The 23,832-nt window shown below is 40.7% G+C and overlaps 1 protein-coding gene across 4 annotated transcripts in view; it reads left to right on the top strand.

The window, feature by feature from the left end:
* Positions 1–23,832, top strand: part of KCNMB2 (potassium calcium-activated channel subfamily M regulatory beta subunit 2) — an 828,748-nt gene that overhangs the window by 701,968 nt on the left and 102,948 nt on the right. For 3 of the 4 annotated variants that reach the window (XM_077487943.1, XM_077487942.1, XM_077487941.1), the window contains one exon: positions 4,109–4,228. In XM_077487943.1, coding sequence (XP_077344069.1) covers positions 4,173–4,228 — 56 coding nt within the window. In that variant the 5' untranslated portion in view covers positions 4,109–4,172. Of the gene's footprint in view, positions 1–4,034; positions 4,229–23,832 lie in introns of those variants that run through there. The other variant, XM_077487940.1, reaches the window with a different exon arrangement.

Raw genomic sequence — 23,832 nt, 5'->3', positions numbered from 1 at the left:
TGTTGGTTAAGCTTACAAGTTTCTTTTTACCAATACTAACTTTTTATATTGTATTGTATTGTATTGTAATCCCCCTGTAGATGATCTTTCTCCATTATTGAATTATTCAACTCATTTACTAAGCTCTGGGGGAAATTACAATGCAAAGTTAAACTTCCCTTGAAAAGTGAATAGTCTATTTGTCCTCGGTAAATAAACTCCCAAATCTGAGACTAGCATTCAGAGGCAGCAGTGCTTTAGATCTCCAACTGTAGCTATACAGCTATGAGGCTATAGGCACAGGAATGCCTAGACACCATCACAAACCAGAAAGCATATAAGAGGGTGTGTAGGCCTAGCGCATTATTATTGAGGATAATGCACTAGGCTTACGCGCCCTCTGTGTTCTTCTATGCTTTCAGTTCATTTGGACTTCCCCAAGCTTTGGAAGGCAGCGAGGTGTGCATTATCCACTAATACTAATATGTCAAGACAATGGTGTGATAACACATTGGGACTTACCGCACAGTGCAGGAGAGTGAACATTGTGATATACCCTCACAAACCAGGATTGCACTGCTATTTTTAAGAAGGAATTCAAGGCAAAAGGTACATTTCCCCCATGTTTCCTATAACCCATAAAGCAAATCTTCACTTTTTGAATTCAGGTGCACTTTAAAGTGGAAGTCCAGTCAAATCCTATCTGAACTTAAACCTGAACTTAAACCTGCTCCCATCCCCATTCTAAGCCTGTACTAATCATCCTATTTAGGAAAGATGTGTGTATAGTTATATATTCTGAGGGTGTTATGCTCTGGTCATGTTATCTCCCCAGCGGCCGGCTTCAGTGAAAAGGAGAGATCACAAACAATGGCTGACGTCACCAATAGACTTACTATGGGGCATCTGTTTTCAGCTGCCCCTCCTCTACACTGAACTCGGCGCTGGAAGACGATCATGTGAGCGGACAACAGTGCCCTCAGCACAGGTAAGTATAGACATCTTTGATTTACAAGGTAGTTAGTATAGGGCTTACAGTGGGGGTGGGAGCAGGTTTAAACTTAGATCTTGTTTGACTGCAATTCTACTTCCCGCCCATGCTATAGCTGAATGACTGCTACAGCACAGGCTTGCTTTGCTGGGAGGGCATACATAGACGTCCTCCCATGATCATGCTTCCCACATGCCCCCTGTGGCATGAGCTGCATGCTCTGTGATTGCTGGGTCCTTAGGATTCAGCTGATCACAGATCAGGGTAAAGAGCCAAGAACAGTGGTCCTTTACCACGTGATCAGCTGTGTCCAATGACAGTTGATTACGGATGTCAATACAAGCTGGTTAGCTTGCTTTTCTTATCTCACGCTGACAGCATGATGAGAGAAAAAGACAGCAGATAACCAGCTTGTGACATCAACACTGATAAACAGGGCACTAATAATCAGTATAATAACAACACAGTGCTGCGCTACTAGTATAAAGTCACACATTAGTGAAAAATTATTTCTGGTATAATAAAAAAAATCTTCCATGTGTACAGTCCCAATATCAAATGCTTGCAGCATCCACAAGCAACATAATGGATTAAGCTTCAAACTGCATAAATAATATCCAAAGTGTTAGTGCTCTCCCCCACCAATGTGCTCTGGCCACTCACCTCACTCTCTGATCCCTGTTTTACCAATGGGTCAGAAACAGCAGGTCCTATAGGGGTAATTAATAGATTGACCTGCTGTGCTGCTAGCATATTATTCCTCTGTGTCACTTCTTTCTTAGTGGCATACCAAGCCTCGAATTTCCCTTTAAGGGAATTGGGTATATAAGGGGACAAAAACACGGGATATAGTGCTCTCTGTTTAAAATTATTCATTCCTAAAAAAAAAAACAGTATACAAAGTACTCACAAGTGAGGCACTTAAGCAGTGCCAGCTATCTCTGGACATGACAGTATCCATACAAAATGATATGGCTGCGTGATCACCAACTGAGACCCCTTCCCCATATACGTTACGTCAATGGGTGTAACGTCTTCAGTAAGGATCCCCTCTTGTGAGTACTTTGTATGCTGTTTTTTTTGAGGAATAAATAATTTTAAACAGAGAGCACTAGAGCTTGTGTTTTTGTCCCCTTATATACCCAATTCCCTTGAGGGAGATTTAAAGCTTGGTAAGCCACTAAGGAAGAAGAGGGTGACATGGAGGAATAATAGGTTAGCAGCACACCAGGTCAATCTATTAATTACCCCTATAGAGGACCTGCTGTTTCTGACCCGCTGGTAAAACAGGGGTCAGAGAGTGAGGTGAGCGGGCAGAGCTGGTGGAGGAGAGCTTGGATATTATTTATGCACAGTTTGCTGAAGCTTAATCTTTGCTGTTACTTGTGAATGCTGCAAGCATTTCATATTGGGACTGTACACATGAACGATTTTTTTTATTATGTCACAAATTATATTTGTGGTGTTATTATATTTAGCTAATGTAAAGTGAACACTTTTTTTCAATGATAGCATTAACTAGGTTATTAATTATTTTAGAATCCTAATTTGGGATATAGTTTTGCACATTGTAATCTTTGTATACTATTATATTCACTTACACACTGATTTATTTACACATTTTTTGGCACATTATTTATTAAAGGATTGCGCTGATAGAATATTGTTGTTTATTTCACTGATTATCAGTGTCCTGATTATCAGGGCAGTCCCAACAGTACTGCCAATCAGTGCCTCCTCATCAGTGTCGCCTATCCGTGCTGCCTATCAGTGCCACCTACCAGTGTACATCAGTGGCACCTATCAGTGCCCATCAATTCAGTCTCATCACTGCCCATCAGTGCCCAGCATTGCAGCCTCATCAGCGCACATCAGGGAAAGAGAAAAATGAACTGTTTGCAAAAATTTTATAACAAACTATGAAGAAGGTTTTTTTTTTCAAAATGTTCTCTTTTTTTAGTTTGTTTAGCAAAAAATAAAAAACCCAGTGGTGATTAAATACCACTAAAAGAAAGCTATATTTGTGTGAAATTTTTATTTATAAAAATAGAATTTTGGGTACAGGGTTGCACGACCACGCAATTGCCATTCAAATTGAGACAGTTCTGAAAGTTGAAAATTGGCCTGGGTAGTAAGGGGGTGAAAGTGCTCAGTAAGCAAGTGGTTAAGCTTGGGTGTGACAGTTATGAAAATTATATTATGATTTTCCAAAAAAAACATAGAGATAAATGGATGTGTTTATAGTTTTGCTGTTTTTCAGCTCTTACATATCTTTTACATAACTACAACATGAGCATTGTCAGCAGGTTCCATCAAAACTTTTAATTGAAATTTCTTCTAGTATACAAGAAAACGTTTTTTTGAATTCTAATTGTTAGATATTGTGGGGATTTGACAGTTTCAAAATAGTCTCAGAAGAGTTTGCAGAACTTTCTCCCTTTTTTTTACAGTGCTGCTTACACAGATTATCAATGAGTTAAAAAAAAAAAGACCAACGCAGTAATGGGAAAAAGGAAACAAACCTTAAAAGGCACTGTTTGCATCACTGGTCATCAGACATCATGGAACAGCAGCACCTGGCCAGGTTGCTAAGATCCTGTTGAGCAGTGTGAGTGCACTGTGGTTTACTGCAGCGAGATTTAACTACAGGTTGGGTAGCAGATTCACGTGGACTGAATGCACCATAAATTAATATATTTACATTGGATATATTTCTGCTCGAGAAACAAAAAAAAAATTGAAGAAAAATAGGTGGATTAAATAACACACAATTGTAGCAATCAAAACTACAATTTGTTAAAAGCTCAGAGGATTATGACTTAACAGCTACTAGGTCACTATTATTTCCTTGTGTTCAAAAGCAAATCAATTGCTATAAGGGATGCCTTATCTCACACTTATGGAAATGAATGTGTGAAAATCAAAGCAAGAGATAACTCTGCCAATTAACAGTGCAGAGAGGAGGAGTGCCAATATTTTATACATCACTTTTACTAATCAAGGGATCTTCCTCTTCTTTTAAGAATCCTTTTGAGTGTTATCTGGAAAGATAAACATTGCATTGTTCAGTATTTAGGCAATGGGTACTGATTGTCAACATGTTCTTCAAATAAGTGACTCAAAGTATCCGTCTCTCAGGTCACTTCATCAGTCTGCCAAGTCCACCGCTGTCGGGAAAGGCAAAGTTGGACAACACTCTAAGATGTTTATTTGGACCAGTGGCCGGTCCTCCTCATCATACAGACCAGATGAAAGAAGGTATGTCTCTTTTAAATACTTTTTTTTTTTTTTTTTTACTTCACAGTGGAAAGTTCTCTTAAAATGTTAATTTGTGTTATGAGATCAAGTATGTATTCTTAATTTTAAAAAGTATTTTCTATTGCTCCCAGCCTCCTCTAAATCTCCAAAATCATGTGTTCTTGCTGATGTGATCTGACTCCCTGCTAGGGGGCAGCTATGTTTGTTCTACCTGGTCCCACTGTATGTAGGAACAGAGCCACCCTCTATTGCTTGCTGCCGAGATGAACTAGAAACTTTGGACTATGAACTAAAGGATATGTAGTGTGCACATGACCACAACTAATCTCATTCCAAACAAAAGGAAAGGTTGTTACAGGGAGGCAGAGAAACACAGTAAAAACAAATTTCATGAAAAATAACAGTAGCATTATGTAGTTGATGTGTATGGATTATTTTTGGAGACTAGAGTCACTTTAATATAGGCTAAAAATTACACTCATGTTTAAAAAACCCAGCTGTCAAAAAGTGAATTGGTTTTAACGTATGTGAACAAAGCAATGAAACATTTTTTTAATATATATAATTATTTAATAACTTAATCAATTTAATACGAAAATGTTTTGATGTTTTTAGGAAAAAATACACTTACAAAAATACACTTACTCCAAGCTTTTTACTGCACAGTTTTTTTTTTTGTATGTTTGATAGTACCTTTTGCATTAACCTATAGCCTTTAAGCGTCCCTGATAGTATTAGGGCCCATTCATACTAGCAGGCACACATTACAATGCATCACACTGGTTTCTTTATTTTTATACGTTTTTGAAATGTCACGACATATCATGATATTTAACTCTATGCACTGCATTGTGCTGTTGGCGTGATATAAATCCTGTATATTAACCTCCCTGGCGGTATGATTATTTCGGATTTTAGGTGCTAAAAGCGGTACAATTATTTTGCATGAAAATTTGAATGTTTTATATTGTAGTCCTGTAATTATAATATAATAAATAACTATAAATAATTATACCAAATAATAATATAACAATAATAAAAATTATTCAATAATGTAATCAAATCAAAAACACTGAAATTTGCTCAGTTGCAGAATTGTTGCTGTCATTACTTTTCAATATTTGATGACGGATCTCCCCACAAATCGCTATCGCTCAATTCTGAGAGTGATTCCAATTTATTATCGCTGTTTTCTAGCTGGTCTAAAATCATTTTTGATGTAAAGGGACAGTTTTGGTTGCTATGGACAATATCCAGTTTCCAGGCATAAAGAACAGTTTTTATAAAAATAAAACTGCATGCAGGGCACTGGGCCGACCACTAGGGACAAAGGGGATGTGAAATAATTACATACAGCAATGTAATCTGTAAGATTATGTTATACTGTATGTAATGTGTGTGTTTCACTTTTTGAATTTGGCGCCGATCTCCGTCCCCGTGCGTCGCAATGCTCGCAGGGAACGGAGATCGGCTCCGTGATGAATCGAGCGGAGGACGAGCCGCTTGTACAGCGGGGGGGACATCGCTGGATCCAAGGGAGAGGGTAAGTAAATGTCCTCCTGGGTCCAGCGATGCATTCCCGAGTCTGGCTCGGGGGTTACCGCTTTTGGTACAAAATCTCTACCCCGAGCCAGACTCGGGAATACCGCCAGGGGGGGTTAATAATAATAATAATGTGCTGCCATGAGCTAACATGTGGTGGCATGAGTTTTGCTTTGTACAAATGCAGACATGCTGAATCTGTACACAGCACATCCCGATGTACATGCATAGTGTAAGCAGGGCATATAGAAAACAATTATTTCCTTCACATTGATCTTATGCTGATCAATACCAATCGAAGCAGCTCAACGCACCTGGTATGAACAAGCCCTTACTGTACATGTTTGCTATTGGCAGAGAATTATGGTGTCATATTTTATTTTTAATCAATAGCATTTTAATATGAACCATTTTTTGCACTTAAAGTTACACTTTCTTTTGCCCAAAAAGAACATTGTAAAAGTGATACTTTTTTTCCCCTCTCCGTGGCATATACTCACCTCTCCTCGCTCCCCATGCTCTTCTGCCAGTAAAAAAGTAAAATATCCATCACTTCAGCTTACGAATGAACATGTGACATCCTCCCCACTAGCATGTAGCAGTACTACTGGTTTGTGCTTGGGCCAGCACTATCGAATGGGACTGAGGAGGAGTTTATAGCCATACAGTATGTGAGCTTTGACATGTCAGTTTGGAATGTACACAAGGCTTTACTTCCCCAGTGACGGCAGTTGAACAGGGTGGAGTAGCAGCTCTGTAATGGGTAGAGATGAGCAAACATGTTATGACAAATTTGGACTTGTCCTAGATCAGGATAGTTTAGAAGTGACCGCTAAAGTCGTTTTACGTCTGAGTGGAATTAACTTATCTCACAGGGTGTCCATGCCGTACAAACCCTATAACACACAGTGAATTCAATTATTTATTAATCTATATTATAATTATAATATAATTATATATATATTCTTTTTGGACAAAGTGTGGGTGTTGTTGCATCTATTATATTTAGTTCATATTGCTTGCTGCGTCTCCATTAGGAGGACATCTCCCCCCACCCCTCCCTCCCACTTCCTGTCTCTTACATGGATGCCTGGCAGATTAGAAATCAACAATCTTTGGATTTCCTCTCAAATTATGAGGCTTTAGACAGGACAGGAGGTGAGGGTTATTTCCTTCAATGGGGACACAGGCAGCAATAAAAGCATATCTTCTTTTATTGGCAGAGATATTATAGATTATATCCCCATAAGTGTCAGAAAAAACATGAACAGCAATAGTTTGATATACAGCGGGTAAAATAATTATTGAACATGTCAACATTTTGCTAGGTAAATATATTTCTAAAGGTGCTATTGACATGACATTTTTACCACGTCAGTAACAACCCATGCAATCCATTTATATATAAAGAAACCAAAACAAATACATTCAGAAATGAAGTTATGTGTGCTAAAATGAAATGACAGGGAAAAACTATTGAACACGCTAACTGAAATTTATTTGTGTTTGAAATCATTGTCTTGCTGAAATGTCCACCCTCGTTTCATCTTCATCATCCTGATAGATGGCAGATTTTTGTCAATAATGTCTTGGTACATTTTTCCATTCATCCTTCCTTCAACGATATGAAGATTGCCAGATCTGTATGCTGAAAAACAGCCCCACACCATGATGTTCCCACCTCCAAACTTCACTGTTGGTATGTAGGTGTTTTTGGGGTGATGTGTAGTGCCATTTGACCTTCAAACATGGTGCATATTATGGCATCCGAGGAGTTCAAGTTTGGTCTCATCTGACCGGACTATATTTTACCAGTATTTCAAAGGGTTGTCTAAATGTTGTGCAGCAAACTTTAAACAAGCTATAACATGCTTTTTCTTCAGCAATGGAGTCTTGTGTGGTGAGCGTGCATACAAGCCATGCCGGTTGAGTGCATTACTTATTATTTTCATTGAAACAATTGTACCTGCTAATTTCAGGTCTTTCTGAAGCTCTACACAAGTGGTCCTTGACTCTTGGACAACTCTTCTGATAATCTTTTCACTCCTCTGTCTGAAATCTTTGGAGAAGCACCTGGTCATATCCAGTTTATGGTGACATTATGTTTTTTCCACTTCCAGATTATGCTCACTGGAACATTCAGAAATTTTGAATTTTTTCTTTAACCAATGCCATCAGTATGTTTTACAAAAATATGTTTGCGAAGGTCTTGAGGAAGCTCTTTGCTTTTACCCATCATGAGATGTTTCTTGTCTGACACCTTGGTAATGAGACCCCTTTTTATAGGCCATCAGTTGAGACTGAACCAGCTGATAATAGTTTGAACTGACAAGGGGCAGAATTGCTTTTTAATTCCTGACATATTTCAGCTGCTGTCTTGCCTTTCCATGCCTTTTTTGTGCCTGCCTTTCTTCATGTGTTCAATACTTTTTCCCTGTGTCATTGTATTTTATTACACATAACTTACTGTAATTTCTGAATGTATTTGTTTTGGTTTCTTTGTATGTATGGATTGCATGGGTTGTTAGCAGGGCCGGTACAAGGGGTGGGTGGAAGTGGCTGCTACCTTGAGCGGGGTGTGGGGGGAGTGTGGGAGGGCCGCTGGGTTGCTGGCAGCAGCATGAAAAGCTGTCTATGCAGAGAATATTTACGTTATGGCTGCACTCAATGCCACAGCCTGCCCAAAAAGTGGTCTGAGGATGCGCCCATACATATTGCTTGCCTCCTCTCTACAGCAGCATCCACATCTGGCACAGAGGGAGAAGAATTCACTCTCCCGGGCTTGATTTCTCATCAGTCTGACTGGCTGGATTGGGCTGTGACACTGAGAGGTCCTCTACAGGTGGGCGGAGCAAGATGATAACACAACAGTGCTCTCCCGACATGGAGCTCTCCCAACATGGAGATCTTACAGGATGGATGTCAGTTTTCTTCCATGTCCCCACTGCTCTGCCTTTCAAACTGCACCTGGCTGTGCTGTAAACCCACCCTGTACTTTGCAGACCAGGTTTACTAAAAGAGAAGAACAATTCTTATATATGTTGGGAATATACTGGGACTTATTAGTTAATGTTTTCTGCTGATCCATCTAGTACTTGTGTATGGGGATGGGATCCAGTGCTCTACTAACTCCCCCCAGCCGTCTCCCATCCTAAACACACGATATGTCTCACTAACAGCAATGTACTTACTATATTATTTGCCTGATATAAGCTGGGTGCAATGAAAAAAAAATACCTGTCCCTATTAGCCCAGTCTCCTGTCAGTCTATTGAGCCCTCCCCTGTTCTGTCGGCCCTACATTCCCAGCAAAGAGCTGAGGTGTTAGCATAGAGTTCTGTACATGTGAAGACTGGGGTTAAAGGCTGGGGAAACATTATTTCAGCAAGCTGCAAATGCCATAGACGTTGTTGGGAATCAGAGCCTCCTGCGTGTCAGAGTCACACTGTGTGTCAGAGCGTGTCCTCCTCATTCTCTTTCCCATGTTGACTTTAGGCAGCAGAGCAGAAAGTAGAGGAGTCCAGTGTACTGAATTGTGGAGAATGAGTGATCCTATTTTCCATAGGCTAGTGAGTTTGGCTTTAACTTGTTAGTGTTGCTAAATCTGCTAATACATCTAATGCCGCATACACACGATCAGACTATCTGGCGGACTTCTCGCCGGTCTCCTCCACTATCTTCTGCTCTTTTGCTAGCTTTTTTACTAGCGGAGGAGCCCGGCTTTCTTCTTTGTCGCCGCCACCGTCCAGGGGTCTTCTTCCAACTTTGGGGTCTTGTCCTGCTCTTCGGTTCTTCTTGCCGGGCCTCCGCTATCTTCTTATAGCTCTTTTACTAGCGTTGGCCTGGTCTTCTGCTGCCGCCACTGCTGCCTTCTTCTCTTCTTCTTCTTCCTTCCGATGTTAACACAATGCTATCTCTGGCCGAAATGGCAGGTACTCGTTATGCGGCGACTTATATAGGGACAAGGGGTGGGGTCACTGATGTCACATGGTGACCACACCCCATATGATGTCACAGTCCTGGAGGGCAGTCCTGGGGGCACTCTAATGCAGGATGTGTTCCACTGGCCACTGCTGATTCCTATACTCTGTACATTATCTCTGCTCTTGACCCTTGTACTTTGTAATTTATCCAGTCCTGACTTTGCATTCTATAGGTTGGTATAATGACTCTGATCAGGTGTGATTATCAGACCAGAAAGAAGATGATTGCTCGTGCCAACTGGTTGTTCCTGCCATGTGGTGAAAATGTCATGTAAATAGCACGTTTAGAAAAATATTTACCTAGATAAATGGTGACATATTTAATACTTATTTTACCCATATATATAGACTGTATGTACAAAATCAGTGATCAGACTTTCAGATAATTCTGCCTCCACCTGTTGTAGTCTATGGCAACTTTGGCAATTCTTCTGTAGGATTTTCCACTTAGGCCTATGGAGGGAAAAAACTTTTTATAAGTATTTCTATCCTTTACATTTGACTGCCTGTCAAACAATCTGTCTGCAAGGCAGATAGCAGCATGACATTTATGTTGATCTCTGTGTCATCATCAAAGAAAAAAATGAACATATCTCTATTGACCATATCTCCTTTAACCACTTGAAGACCAGGCCTTTTCTGGCACTTTTTATTTACATGAAACAATCAACTTTTTTTTCTAGAAAATTACTTAGAACTCCCAAACATTATATATTTTTGAAAGCAGAGGCCCTGGAGAAAAAATTGGTGGGTTTTGCAATTTTTTTTGTCACTGAGTTTTTGCACAGCGGTTCTCCGAACACAATTTTTGGGAAAGAATACACTTTTTTGGTTTTTAATGCAAAAAACACAATACATAACCCAAACTTTTTGTAAAAGATTATGGTATGCCAAGTAAATGGATACCAAACGTGTCACATTTTAAAATTGCGCACGCCCTTGCAACAGGAACAAATGACGTACATTTTACTATCCATAGGCAATGCTTTAAAAACTTTTACAGGTTAACATTTTAGATTTACAGAGGAGGTCTAGTGCTAAACTTACCGCACAAGATCTGACATTTGTGGCAATATCTCACATGTGTGGGATGATCATTGCATGCGTGCGGGACCGAAGCAATCTTTCACCTTTGCACACTAGCACGGGGGATGGGGCACTTTAACATTTTCTTTTTTCTTTAATTATTACTTTTTTTTTTTTTACACTGTTGCTTTACATTTTTTTATTACTTTTATTGCTGTCACAAGAAATGTAAACATCCTTTGTGACAGCAATAGGCATGTCATGGGTACTTTTTATGGAGGGATCTGGGGTCTAAATCTCTCCTCTGCCCTTGAAAGCATTCAAAACACCAAGATCTGTGTTTTTGAATACTTTTGATTATTAACATCCCGGTAAACTGGAAGTGATGTCATGTCATCGCTTCCTGGTTACCATAGTGGATACCTGATCAAAGCCTGTACAATCACTTGAAGCCAAATGATGTACTAGGTACATGAATTGGCGGCCAGTGGCCATAGCTTAACATTGTTTTATTTGCAGCTGTATCTTTCAATGTACTTAAATTAGTAAAAAGACACAATTTCTAGGTTATATGCAACATTAATACAGTAGAATAGGCTAACATTTAGAAAGGCATTACATTAATTTGGACAAAACTAGCACGGTAGCATATATCTATTACTGAAGTTAGTTTTTAATGGTTAAGTTTACCTATATCAGCTTTGAATAATAAAGAATTAGATAAACTGTACTATTAGTTGTCTTTAATGGGAACTTATCATTGAAACAAAAGCATTAACCTATTATGAGTCGCTAACAATACATTTTTAGGACCTAGGTTCAGATGTGGATGGAGAAAATACTGCTCCTGCAATGTCTGGATGTTGTAAAAGTATCTTAGAATCCTTCCTCACAGGAGGCAATTAAGAATACAAGGACTAAATGAGAATATATGTGGCTAAATAGTTAAAAGAAATACAACAAATTGCAGCTCTAAATTATTTTATTTCAAATTATTATATTATTTTAGCTCTATTTTTAAAATGGAATTAGATTGACAGTAGTAAAGTTATTTTTTCTAGAGGACAAAAAAATGAGTGTTGCAATTTTGCATATGAAATAAAATTAATTGATTTCAAAATTCTGTAGGTTATGGATATATAACTGAAGGGCCCTAAAAAAACAGATAAATGAACAGTAAAATGTCATATGAAATGTAATAATTTTGTAAGGGTTTGCACCTAGGCTATGGGAATGGCATTTCCCCAATGGATTAAAGTGTATGTGTAGGCAAAGCTAGTTTTAGATATAGTAGGGTTTAAGGATTAGTACACCTGAGATCTTACTCCACTGAGGGACAAAGTGAGACGGTCTCCCCCTTACACTGATATGGTGTCGCTTTGACTGTTTGGTGGTATCTTTAGGTCCAGAAAACAGCAGGCTACCTTTTTGTGCGCTCTTTCCCTTCCCCCACCTTCTATTCGCGTCTTTCTTGGCCTTGAATTGGCCTTGGTTGGAGGGGGCGAAAAAAAACTTCCTGCCCTTCTCTCTTGGCTTTTACCGGGAACTTTTTCCCTTTTTCTGCTGACCGTGACAAGACCTGATCCAGGCCAGGCCCAAAAAGCTGGAGACCCTCAAAGGACAAACCGCAGAGCCGTGACCTAGACATATGGTACCCTTCCCATGACTTGACCCAGAAGGCCCTTCTTGCAGGGTTAAGAAGGGCCACTGATTTAGATGTGTTCCTGACAGTTTCCACTGCCACATCCACTAAATATGCCACAGCATTGCCTATAATCTCTAGAGAGTCTGTGATTTCCTTAGACTCACTCCCTCTAGAAACATGGTTGGAGAGCCTGCTTAACCATGCATCCACATTTCTTGTCACGCAGGCTGACACCATGGCAGGAGCCATGGCTGCCGCATTGGCATCTCATGCTCTTCACAGTAGCGTCTCAGACCTTCTGTCCATTTGGTCTTTTAAGTTACCTGAGTCCTCAAATTACAAATCAGACTTTTTAGAGACCTGTGACAGGGCTGCATCTAATTTAGGGTTCTTGAAAAACTTTTGCTCTTCTTCTTCCCCAAAGGGAAACCTTTTCTTCCAAGTTTTGCGTTTAAGGACCTTTCTTTCCGGGTCCTTCCACTCTCTCAAAATTACCTCCTTCAGAGTCTGATGGACTGGGAATAGCCTGGACTGAGGTTTACCCAACCCATACATCTTATCCCTGGCTGTCGACTGAACTGGAAGTTCTGGGATAACCTTTAGATACATAGATTGCTCTGAGCAACTGCCCAATGTCCTTCACGGGAAAAATGTGTCTATTAGCTCAAGGACTGTCACTATCCTGGCTCTCAGAGTCCGAGTTTTCCCCCTCCTCTAATGAGTCTTCATCTGACTCCTCCGGGTCCTCAAGCTTCTATACTCCCAATGTGACAGAGGGTGGGGGTCTCTGTGGGGTTTTCTGACCTCTGACTGAAATACCTTCCTGAGAGGGAGTGCCTTGTCTAGAGGACAGATACAAAAAAAGAGAGAGCCGCCCTGGGACTTTAAATGAGGTGATCACAGCTAGCCACTGAGTAACAAGAGTAATAGCGGGAAGTTTTTCTCCAGATAGATCAGAGGTTTGGAATTCCAGACATAAATATTTTTGCCCACAGAGGGAACAAAAAAGGGGAGCGTTTTTTCTCTCTCAGCAGAGAGGGGAGATCACAAGGAGTAGATGCTCTGTCTCAGGCCTGGGACTGCCACCTAGCGTATGCTTTCTCTCCACTAGCCTTAATACCTCGGGTCCTACAAAAGTTGGCCCACTCACATTGCAAGCTGATCCAGATCCAGATAGCACCATGGTGGCCAAAGAGGATATGGTTTGCTACTCTCAAAGAATGGCCAGTTTCCCCTCCATTCCATCTTCCATCCAGACGGGATCTCCTTCTACAAGGGCCAGTCCTCCACCCGATCTGGGTTTTTTCAAAGTGACGGCATGGCTTTTGAGAAGGAGATCCTTATAGACAAGGGATGCTCTGATAGGGTAATTGAGACTCTTTTAGGCAGCCGGAAACCGGTCACCAGAAAGATCTAATCTAAAATTTGGAATCGTTTTTCACACTGGTGCCAGGATTCTTATCCTTCCGTACCAGTGGTGCTGGAATTTTTACAAGTGGGGTGGATTAGGGGATTGCCTTGAACACTTTGAGGGTACAGATAGCAGCTTTATCTGTATTTTTGCACCAGAGGCTCGCGCTAGAGCCCCTGCTTAAGAGATTTCTACTGGCGAGGGAGAGGTTCACCCCTGTCAGGATTAAAATATTCCCACCATGGAATCTAACTGGTTTTGGAGGCATTGATGAAAGCGCCTTTCGAACCAGCTCAAGAGAATTCAGTTCCATTTTTGACGTTTAAGTTAGCCTTTTTACTGGCCATCACTACAGCCAGAAGGGTAAGCGACCTGCAGGCCCTGTCAATTAAGGAGCCTTTTCTGTTGGTACTGGAAGATAGATTGGTTCTAAGACAAGACCCATTATATCTCAGTTTCATAGATCTCAGGAGATCATTTTGCCCTCCTTTTGTGATAATCCAAAAAACGAGAAGGAGAAAATTTTTTATTTATTAGATGTCAGGAAGTGTTTGCTGGCATACTTGGATAGAGTGAAGGACTTCAGGAAGTCAAATCACCTTCTAGTTCTATTTAGTGGTCCTAGAAAGGGAGGGCAGGCATCTAGCTCTACCGTGGCTAGGTGGATTAGACAGACAATAGGATTGCCCTATGAACAGACAGGTTCCCTGGTACCAGTTAACCTTAAAGCCCATTCAATGAGATCTTTGGAAGCCCCTTGGGCAGAAAGAGCTGGGGCCCCAATAGAACAGATCTGTCGAACAGCCACATGGGCGAAGCAGGATACATTCTTGAAGCATTATAGAGTGGAACTGCTATTGCCTCAGGATCTGACATTTGGAAGAAAGGTCTTACAAGCGTTGGTCCCACCCTAAGGTAGGCCTTGAACTGCCGTCCTGGAAGATGACTAGAGAAAATTGACAGTTACTTACCGATAACGGCTTTTCTAGGATATCTTCCAGGACGGCAGGCCTACTTCCCACAAATGTTTTAATGTAAGTACTACGGGACGAGTTTCTCTCTGTCATCTGGATAACCTATTACGTTGGGAGAACTGAGATGCAGGGGGAAGGGAGGTGCCTTTTAAACTCATATGTTGATTGTGTTTCCTGTCAGGTGGCCCAGTCATCTCTCAGGTTATGCCATCCTGGAAGATATCCTAGAAAAGCAGTTATCAGTAAGTAAATGTTTTACCACACATGTGAGGTATCACCACAAATGTCCAAGTGAGAGCAATAATTCTAGTACTAGACCTCCTCTGTAACTCTAAACTGGTAATGTGTTAAAATGTTTAAAACATCGCCTATAAAGATTTTTAAGTACTGTCATTTGACACCATTCAACAACTGTGAGCAATTTTAATGCATGAAATGTTAGATATCTATTTCCTCAGCGTAACATTATCTTTCTTATTAAAAAACACTTTGCAATTACCGAGTGACATAAAAAATTGCAACAACTGCCATTTTATTCTCTAGGGCTATAAAAAGTATATAATGTTTGGTGGTTTTAAGTAATATTCTAAAAAAAAAAAAAAATAGATTGACAAATACCATGTCACATAAAAATTTACAACGACTGCCATTTCATTCTCTAGGCCCTCTCCTAAATATATATATATATATATATATATATATATATATATATATATATATATATATAATGTTTGGTGGTTCTAAGTAATATCCTAACCAAAATATTACTTGGAACCACCAAATATTATTTTTTTTTTTTAGCAGAGGCCCTACAGAATGAAATGTCAGTCATTGCAATTTTTTATGTACAAAACAAATACAAACAAAAGTAAACAAAAGTGTCAGAATAGACCTGGTCCTTAAGTGTAAACCCTGGATGAGTAGCAGAACAACCACTATAGAAGCATATAGTATGTGTCTGTTTTGGGGTCAAGAGATTGAGAAGTAGGGTAATTTGTGCCAGATTCTGAGTTTTCTAATAGCACTTGATAATGAAAGATGGACTCTGTAACATAACATCCCTCCCCATATTCTCTAAGATGTGCTCAAATAACAGTGTGGACATGTAAGGGGTTTCTTTACCTCCATCCAAAAACCAAGTTTAACCACTTGCTGTCCAAAGCAGTTTTTTTTTCACACACGGTAAAATGAGCATTTTTTATTTTCTGCTATAAAACATATCCAATACAAAAAATGTAAAAAATCAAAAGTATTCATCAGTTTAGGCCAATATGTATTCTGCTACATATTTCTGGTAAAAATCCCAATAAGCGTATATTGTTTGGTTTGCAAATAAGATAGCATCTACAAAATATTGGAAATGTTTTATTTTTGGTTCTTTACTAGTAATGGCAGCAATCAGCAACTTATAGCGGGACTGTGATATTGCAGGGAACAAATGGTACACCTGACACCTTTTTGGGGACCAGTAACATTATTACAGAGATCTGTGCTAAAAATCTGCACTGTCACTGTACTAATGACACTGGCAGGGAAGGGTTAACATTAAGGGCGATCAAAAGGTTAACTGTGTGCCTAGCTAATGTTTCAGTGTAGTGGGGAGGCGCTTTTACTAGTGGAAGACATGGATCAATGCTTCTGCTTTACTGGAACACGGGATCCATGTCTTCTGTACTCAAAAAATGGCAATCTGCTTTGTTTACATAGGCAGACTGTTATTCTGTTAGTGTACAAAATGATCAGTGAGTCCCGGATAACATCGGGTCCGTGGGACCCACTGATTAGCTCCCGCTGTATAAAATCACAGCGGGAGTGAGCCGGTGGCGGCGCGCACTTGTGCTTGATGCCCAGATGTGAAGGTCATATATATATATATATATATATATATATATATATATATATATATATATATGTGTGTGTGTGTGTGTGTGTGATCCTGCGCAGCATGGCTGCTCTGTAGCAGTAAATCTACTATGAACAGTCGGTAAGTGAGTAACAACTAATTATAATTTTCCTGTGCTACACTAGTTACTCAAGGCTTCACCTAAAATAATGCTTTTGAGAATAACATAGTTCCTTTGTTTGTGATGTTTTGCTTACAGCTATAACAATTTCAGTTTTGAACATTACAATGCTCTAGAATAACAGCTGATGTGTTCCTACTGACCCTTTTACAAGCTGATATATGATTATATAGCCTTTGGCAAATCTATACACTAAGTCCTGTATTATTGGCCCTTTGCTGTTGATTTTTTTTTCCTTTCACCAAGCATGTTTTTTTTTTAACGTCTGTGTTTGGTGCAGTGAGATCTTCTCTGAGCTAAGATCTGTTCGTTGATATTCAGATCTGATGAAAAGATCTGATGAGACATCTGTGCTTTCACCCTTTATTTTCTGTCATGAAGTTGGTAAATTAATAAAACTTCCTGGCAAAGGGCCAAGAGTACCACACTTGTCATTTGGATTTGTCCTTTAAATGTGTCAGCATATGACATGTTTAAGGACTATGGGTCACCTGTAGTTTGGTTGGATTGTTATTTCATCCTGTTATGATAGTGAAGTAAAAAACTAAGTGTAAATACATATTCATGTACCCACGCAGCTACATATACAGAAAATAAAATCTTTTGAAAATAGAATAAAAAAATACCCAAAGGCGGTGACGATCAAAGAATTGCTCTACAAACTATCACCTTGAAAATTAAGTATTAGGCCATTTTCACATGGGGAGAATCCGCTCAGCGGGGGATCGCTCCATTGATCTTCGCTGAGCCAGCGGATGACAGGTCTGTCTCTGCTCGCTAAGCAGGGAGGGCCCTGTCAGAGCCCCGCTGATCTCTATGGGGAGGTCAGACGAAAATGGTCTGCATGTCCATTTTCATTAGATCCTATCCACCAGACGGTTGCTTTGAGCAGATCTGAGCGGATCAGATCGAAAACAACAATCCCCCCTAATACAAGTTAAGCTTACTAGAATGATGTGAATAATCAGCATGTCACAGTGTTAGCATCAACCTCACCGCTGATCGGTGTTCCAAACTAACCGCACTGACGCATGTCGTAATTCCTCTGAAGACGGAATTATGAAACGCATCAGGGCGTGACCACATGACTCATCGGCTCCACACAGCCAGTGTCATCCTGGGACTCATGGCAGCGGGCGGTTCGTTTGGAACGCCGATCAGTGGTGAGCTTGATGCTAACACTGTGAAATGCTGATTATTCACATCATTCTAGTAAGCTTAACTTGTATTAGGGGGATTGTTGATTTCAATAAAGGGTTTAACACTATGGAAAGCATCCCTTCGTATTCTTGCATGATACATCCACCTTACTGAACCGTTCCTGACATGGAGTGCTTATAAAAGTTAATGTCCTGTTTAAAAGCAGGCACCCTTTCTTAGCAAGAGAAATCTTATCTGTGTTGCCCTCTGAGACTAGGTTAATGTATTATTTCCCTCTACTATGAAGCCCTGGCCTACATGGTTCATTTTAGGAGACACTTCAGAATTCAGCATTCTTTGTGATAGTTGATTCAGGAAGTGAAACAAGACTGTGCAATGAGTGCTGATACATGAGAATTAATTTAGCAACTAGACAATGAGTGGTTAATGAGTACAGACACTTAAAGCAGTAGTAAACCATGGCATTGAGGAATAAAAAAAATCCCCTGCAAGGCAATTACATAATGTGCTAGTATGCATGGTATACTAGCACAATATAACAGATTTACCTTAGAACGAAGCCCTCCAGCGGTGCGTTGTCACCACTGACAGGGCTTCCTTCTTCACCCGGTCTTCCTTCACGGGCTTTGGCAGCTTGAATGGCCGAGTCATGATGGCGTCACTAGTAAAGTATTGGCCACGACAGAGCGCTCTATAGAAATGCCATGGGTATGCCGTTCCTTCAGAGCACATGCATCAGTAATATCATCAGCTGCTGCTCACTACAATGTCTCCTACACGGTGAATGTTTACGAGATATTAATTCTACCTACAAATAAGCTTTATTATAAGCTTACCTGTAGGTAAAAATCAAAATGAGGCTTTACTACCACTTTAAGAATGAGTGCTGATAAGAAGAAAGTGTAATGAGAAGAACAATTATATAAAATGAAAGACTGACACCTAATTCTCACATGCAAGACTATCTTCTGCCACTAAACTTTTAGACCGACACATGAGACAGACTCCTCACATGCAAGGCTAATTATCCTAATGTAAAACTGGCTACTGACATATGAGGATTACTAGTGACATATAAGGCAGACTCCTGACATGTGAACATGACTACTAAAATATGAGGTTGAGTACTGATACGTGAAACCAACTACTGACATGGGTGCATGACCAGTAAAAAGCACACCTGATATGGGAGAATAATGTTTGACAAGTACACACAAGTCCTGCCTAGTAATTACTGGAACCCTGACTAGTTGGATGGTGACTACTGAATGCAGAGTAAATGTACATAGGAGCCCTGATAAGTTGTAATTGAAAACCTGACTAGTATCAGATGGATTGTCATATAAAATTTTAGTAAAGATGAGAGTGCTGCATTCAGGCCGCCTTTAATGAGTCTACCTGCAATCCCCCTTAAAGGGTTTTATACTAGTCAGCTAAGTCAAACCGTTATCAACAAAGCAACGTTTTTTTCAAAGTTAGGAGTAAATCTAGGTTCACATCTATGCGGCTGCGCTTGATGTGTTTTTATGGCACATTTTACAGTGCATTTTGCTCCTTTAACAAGGGGACCCCCAGATCCCTGACCCTCCTGTATGAAATGGTAACGAGTACATTTATCCCTACCATTTCACAAATAAAGTGTAAAAAATTGTAAAAAAACATACAGACACCGTTCGGATAAGTCCTTTATTAAAAATATATATTTTTTTAAAAAGATTCCAGTGGTGGTAATCCACTCTCGGTATCCTGTGATGGGTGATCATCTTTCCGGGGTCCAGCCACGGATGATCTCTCCTCTCCAGGTCCAGGCGCATCCTGTCTCAACCGGAGACACCGTGGGAATCCCGGCAGCCTGACAGGTCTCTTAGCTGAGGATGAGGCAACCTGTCACGTGACCCCATCCCCCTCTGATGCAAACCCGAGCTTCCCCAGTGATGTGCGGGTGACCCCATCCCCCTCTGATGTAACGCAGGCTTTCCGATGTTCAAACAAATTTATTGTCTGTTCGCATGTTCTGATGCGAACCGAACTGGGGGGGTGTTCCGCTCATCCCTAATGCACAGTAAAATGTATGTAGCACTAACTCCCAAAGGAGCTGCTGATTTTGATTGGGCCTGCACTCTACCTAGAAATCCCACTAACTTGACTAAATCCCTTTGGCACAGCTGTGGTGCAATGTAATACAGTACAATATTATTATACTCTCAGGATCCGCTGGCTCCACCTGGTGAGGAAAAACAATACGCCACACAACTGGATACTTAACCAGAAATATAATTTACTGTAAAATATTTAGACAGGTGGTTACAGTAATTGTGCTGTCATCCCAACATAGGACGACAGCACAATATATTTCAATATAACAGAATATAACATATGTATGAAAATATATTTATATGAACCTGGGAGCTCCCCCCTGCTTTAAAGGCTATACGTGAGGCCTCACTTAAGGTACTTTAATCCAGGGTCTTCTTTTCTTCGCTAGCTAAAGTCGCTAATTTGTATTTGTAATCCAAAGTAATGTGGAGGATTAAGCTGAAATGCTCCTGGTGTAATTCCAGTAACTTATTTACATGCACTGAGACGCCAAAGTAAATAGGCCTTAAGCCTACTCAGTGTCAGTGGCTCTGCTACGCCTCCATGGAACTGCAGATTCCAGTGAGACCTGTAAGTGAGTCCAACTGCGTGCAAAAGTTAACAAACAGTGGTCCGTAACCCGCTCACAAACTTGATCAGAGTTCCGCGTGATCACTTTGGTCCGGTGACTGTAGCTTGTCTTTCCGTCAGCTGGGCCAGATGCTCTGTACCGCTCCACTGAATTGATCCAGTTCTCCGATTATCCGCCGAGTGCCTTTGGACCTTCTCAATCTGGCACCATCTCTCAGGCTCCATCAGGTCACTTCACAAGAACAAACAGGCTGGCGCTCCGCGATAGCTATCGGCCGCTGTCTCTCGGGACACCCCTCCACAGATCCGCACAGGGAGGTAACGTGGTCCCAAGAGACCTAAAATGGCTGCTCCCGACCCTTTTATTCCCTACCCAGCATGTACTGCGTAAGAAAGTATTCATGGGTAGAGATCATACAGTCTCTTGGGTAACAAGGTCAACCTTCCGAATCCAAACAAACTGTCACTTCCTGTACAAGTCTTTAGGTTGCTCTGAGGTAATGATAAACAGGTGCGTTACCCATATTTGGTCACTAGATGGCTCTAGTACGAAACCACAGTAATGTCCATATACCTCAAATTAAAGCATGTATCACATCAATAAACAAGGATGTCAGCGCTACATGTACTTTTTACCACACATTACCACAACACACAGAGCAAAGGAGACTGCTTAGGAAGCTATCACCTGTCGCTGGGAGTGCACAGGCTTCACAGCACAGTCTGCATTTTATGAAAAGGCTGCAAAAGTCAAGCCATGGCATGTTTGACCTTGTAGAGTATAAAAGAGTGCAGAAACCAATATCTGCTATGTGTTATAAAGGAGCCTCTATATGAACATCCTTTACTCCTTCAGTAAATCAACCCCAATATGTCAACGCAAAGTATTAAGTAGTGGAGATTTGTAAAATGTACATAGTCCTTAATGCAGTACAGTGTGAACAATTACTGAGACTTGTACATTCAGGTTTCATTCCATGTCTCTTTAAAGTTGGTAATGTCTTCTCACCGTAATACCATCAGAACACAGTAGCAAAATACCTGAAATTTTCCAGTTTACTCAATCAGTGCTTGGAGACTATTCTTTTTTCATATGCGGTTTTGATATTGCATGAATGTTCCACATTTCTCCCAGCCCTAATGCCCAACTTGTTTTTAATCAGCCATAGCACTTTGGCCATTCACTTCCTTTTCATCACTAATTTGTAGTCTTACTTTGCTCTTTCTAATCGAGCATGATTTATTTTTTAATCTAATGTCTTTGGAATATTCTAATTTTTAGATTGCTCACAAATCTAAATTTGGTGTTCTTTCTATTTATGGCTTGTTAATATGTATATGGCTTTGTGTTACCATATAAGAGATGAATAGTTAGTGTCACTATATGAAATTGAAAAATTTAAATATATGTAAATTTCAACATAGATGTTTTCAAATATTGTACTATGTGCTTTTTTAAACATTAAAACTTTATTTTATATAGAAATTAGCTTATTGACATTTTAGAGTATTAAGAGTTGGAATGACTGCTAAATTATTTTTGGCATTTGGGTTGCTGAAGCATTGCATATCATAAAGCAATAGTCTTTTTGTTTTAAACAAAACACTATTTCTTTTTTTTTCTATCCTTTTTTGAAGCTCAATGCTACTGATCATTTACAGCACATCCTTTTTAGTTCCTGTTTAAGGGTCACAGAGCTGAAGAACGAGGAGAGGTCTGTGTAAACAAACCTCTCCCCGTGCTTCCTACTGTGGCTGTCACCGATTCTCTGTTCCCTGTTATAGGGAAAGATGATCAGTGATGTCACAATGCAGGTCACGCCACCCTACAATAAAAAAAAACACATAACGTTACACATAACCCCTCCTCGCCCCCTAGTGGTTAACTCCTTCACTGCCAGTGTCATTTACACAAGACCACACACAACCACCTCTTAGCCTGCCCCTGCAGAGCTGGCAGAATCTCTGCCCCAGTGTGGCTCCTGTCCCCTAGGCAGACCAACTCAAGCACCACATGGTATCTTTTAGCCTGACTGCTTGCGTAGCCCCTTGAATGCTTATGGAGCACTGCTGGTTCACAGGACAAATCTGCAAAAGAGGCCATAGAGGAAGAAGAAGAGGAGGGGTGGAGGAGAGAGCTGTGGCAGAATCACCACTACCATTTTGGAGGTGTGGTGGCGGAACAAGCTCCAACAGCACTGAACCCTGTCCTGCATCCTTCCTATCTGCCAGCAGAGTTACCCGGTGCGCCGTGAAGGAAAGGTAACATCCCTGCCCGTGCCTGCTGGACCATGAGTCAGCGGTAATATGAACTTTAGTGCTGACCGCCCTGTCCAACGAGGCCAAAACATTGCCTTCCACATGCCGGTAGAGAACTGGAATGGACTTCCATGAAAAGAAATGTCATTTTGGAACCTGTGATTGAGGCACAGCACATTCCACAAATTCATGAAAGGGGGCAAAATATACCAGCTGAAAAGGCAGAAGTTGCAGTACTTGCAATTTGGCCAAGCTAGCATTTAGATGCTGAGCTTGTGGATGGCTAGGACCTAATTCCTTTTTATGGTTCAGCAACTGCGGTAGGGAAATTTGCCTGCTGAAATCAACTGGTAGTATACTGCTAGCAGGTTGGCTGCACGTATTCGGGACACCTATTGCTATATCTTCATTCCTCTCAGTGCAGGTTTTTGACGGCTGGAGGTATAGTAGGGATGGAGATCCCAGATGAGGAGCAAGGAGAAGTCTGCCTTTTTCTATGATGTGGGTCTTTCAAGTGCTGTTGCCAATGGACTGCATGGCAGGTCATCATATGTCTGGTCAAGCATTGATCTACTTCAGACATAGGTTGAAAACAGAAACAGTGTGATCTGCTGCACACTTGTCAAAAAAGGCCCACACCAGAGATTCAGCAGTGCCCTGCACCTGCAGAGCTCTGCGGTGTGATGCAATAGGGTGTTTTCCCTTAAGCTGCCCACTAGAGGACACCCTGCCTCATTGGAGTTGTGCCTCCTCCTCCTCTCTTCTCTCAGACACCGAAGTACAGTCAATTACCTCATCCTCCTCTCCATCCTCGTCACTAGAGCAAACTTGGCAGTCTGCTGTAGCTGGGGGAACATCACTGCCAGTTCCTTGTCCTTCTGTGGCACCCCCTCTCTCTAGGCTCACGTTACTC

The sequence above is a fragment of the Lithobates pipiens genome, unplaced genomic scaffold (genome assembly GCF_037356315.1).
Source record: "Lithobates pipiens isolate NorthernLeopardFrog02 unplaced genomic scaffold, aLitPip1_a1.2 Scaffold_18, whole genome shotgun sequence".
NCBI lineage: Eukaryota > Metazoa > Chordata > Amphibia > Anura > Ranidae > Lithobates > Lithobates pipiens.
Note: the sequence above shows the minus strand (reverse complement) of the source record. Positions and strands in the feature narration are given on the sequence as shown.